Source organism: Vigna unguiculata, chromosome 3, assembly GCF_037176805.1.
Source record: "Vigna unguiculata cultivar grain cowpea cultivar isolate G323 ecotype 2 chromosome 3, ASM3717680v1, whole genome shotgun sequence".
NCBI lineage: Eukaryota > Viridiplantae > Streptophyta > Magnoliopsida > Fabales > Fabaceae > Vigna > Vigna unguiculata.
Window position 1 is genome coordinate 57,847,275 of NC_140794.1, and position 1,797 is coordinate 57,849,071.

At 31.7% G+C, this 1,797-nt stretch overlaps 1 protein-coding gene across 1 annotated transcript; it reads right to left on the bottom strand.

Annotated features, from left to right (window-relative positions):
* Positions 1 to 212: 212 nt before the first annotated feature.
* On the bottom strand, positions 213 to 1,131 carry LOC114179682 (uncharacterized). Its single transcript, XM_028066094.2, has 3 exons — positions 906 to 1,131; positions 712 to 800; positions 213 to 556 (listed from the first exon to the last, which is right to left on the bottom strand). Exons 1-3 carry the CDS (start codon positions 930 to 932, stop codon positions 403 to 405), a joined length of 270 nt encoding a protein of 89 aa, XP_027921895.1. The 5' UTR covers positions 933 to 1,131; the 3' UTR covers positions 213 to 402.
* Positions 1,132 to 1,797: the final 666 nt, after the last annotated feature.

A 1,797-nucleotide genomic window follows, 5' to 3' on the forward strand; every position in this document is an offset into this window, starting at 1 on the left:
AAAATAATTATTTTAATATAGAAAAAATACTCCACGAAAACAAAATGTGGACCCAAATCTTCTTATCTCTTTGTATAATAATAGTATATATTATTATTTAATTTTCTATTTGTAAATGCTTTACTCTACGAATCTACAATGATAAACTTTTTTATATGACATGAGAATGGTCAAATTAATATATAAAGTGCACCATTGGTTTTGGTTGCTGGTTTTTGTTTTGGTAAAAAAGCATTTATCTTTCAATATATCAAACAACATAGTACAAGAATTTAAGCAGTAATTGATACATGGTGAATCTTTAGTCCCAGTGATAATAATGACCTCTTATTTAAAAGCACAAAAAATTTGATTAGTAAGATAACAGTGGTGGTTCTGAAACGGTGTTGTGGTTATTTGAAGTTAATCACGATCGGTGTCAGCGAAGAAAGAGTTGATGGAAGGCATAATTTGTGGCTTTTTGTTGCGCACAAACTTCCTCAGAACATGCTCCGCGTACCGTTCTCCCTCAGCAGAGTTCTCAAGAACTGCAGTGCTTCTCTTTTCCTTGCTCACCCTGTGATTTTCACCCAAAATCAAACAACCATGGGAACAAATATCTCTCTCTCAATGTCCCTTTAACATCCAAATACTTATTATTACACTAAATTACTTCACTTTAAACAAATTCCGCAAACAGAATTCTAACGCACAGAGTGAATAGAGAGAGACCTGACATCAGGGTTGATGCAGATATTGCGAACCAACTGCATGCCACATATCCCAACAACAACTCCAACAGCTGCAAATAATGGGTATACCTACCATGGATACATGCAAACAACATTCATATTACTCAAAAGAAAAAGGAAAATGACACAAACAAAGAGAGATGCAAAGTGATGAATTATGAACAGGGAATGTACCTCGGGCCTAATCCATCGATTCGCCATCTACAAATCAAACAGAGACCAGAAGTTGTATATAGCTGTCAAATTTCAAGTTTGCAATGGATCAACACAGTGAGTGAGTGGGTGTAAAAGAAGACTCGGCACACCAACTTTATGCGAAACTGTTACAACTCGGAAAATTGCTTTTAGTTATTGTTTTTTGTTGCTGCATGCCTAACTTTACTTTCAAGAAAATGGTCTTGCTCTCCAGGACATGGTATTTCGCCCATAGTTATACCATCTCTCTGTATAACTTAAGATTTCATTCCACGTTCGAATTTGGCTATATATATATATATATATATATACATTTAACCATTTATTTACGTTTTCCTGCTAATATTTATGTTTATTTAATCTTTGTCTCTGTTACTTTTCATAAAATTCAAGTATTTACTTTAAATGAGTAAACGAGTTGTGCTATATTATATGATATCTGCATATATAATTCTGGTTAATTCCGCCTCTGGTATGCAGGTTCCGAACCTAGGTGCTCATATTGAAACGAGTGTTCCAATCTAAACCAACAAACTAGTTAATTGTTAAAAGAAGTATAACCCTACGTAATTACCTTCTATGTTGAACAAATATTCGCTGCATTAAATTCTATTTAATATTTTTAAATTTAATTATGTTTTGAGTTTGAGAATTTCCAATCCAGTCTCTAATAAATTTTACTTTTGTAACTTATTGAATTTCTTTTATATAAAAACAATTTATGTAATTAAACTTTTATATCCAAAATAATTTTAAAGAAGTGAAGAATAAATCAACCTTTTTTAAAATGCAAAACATTTCTAACACTCGATATTATTAATTTTGTAAGTATAGCTCTTAAACCATATCTTTATAATACTTAGACCTACAA

What these genes read in the sequence shown, in the direction of transcription:
- LOC114179682 (XM_028066094.2), bottom strand. Translation starts at nt 932, where the DNA reads ATGGCGAATCGATGGATTAGGCCCGAG. An exon ending in ATCGATGGATTAGGCCCGAG is followed by an intron (nt 801 to 905) that starts GTACATTCCCTG and finishes TATCCATGGTAG; the next exon opens with GTATACCCATTATTTGCAGC. An exon ending in TGCATCAACCCTGATGTCAG is followed by an intron (nt 557 to 711) that starts GTCTCTCTCTAT and finishes TGAAAATCACAG; the next exon opens with GGTGAGCAAGGAAAAGAGAA.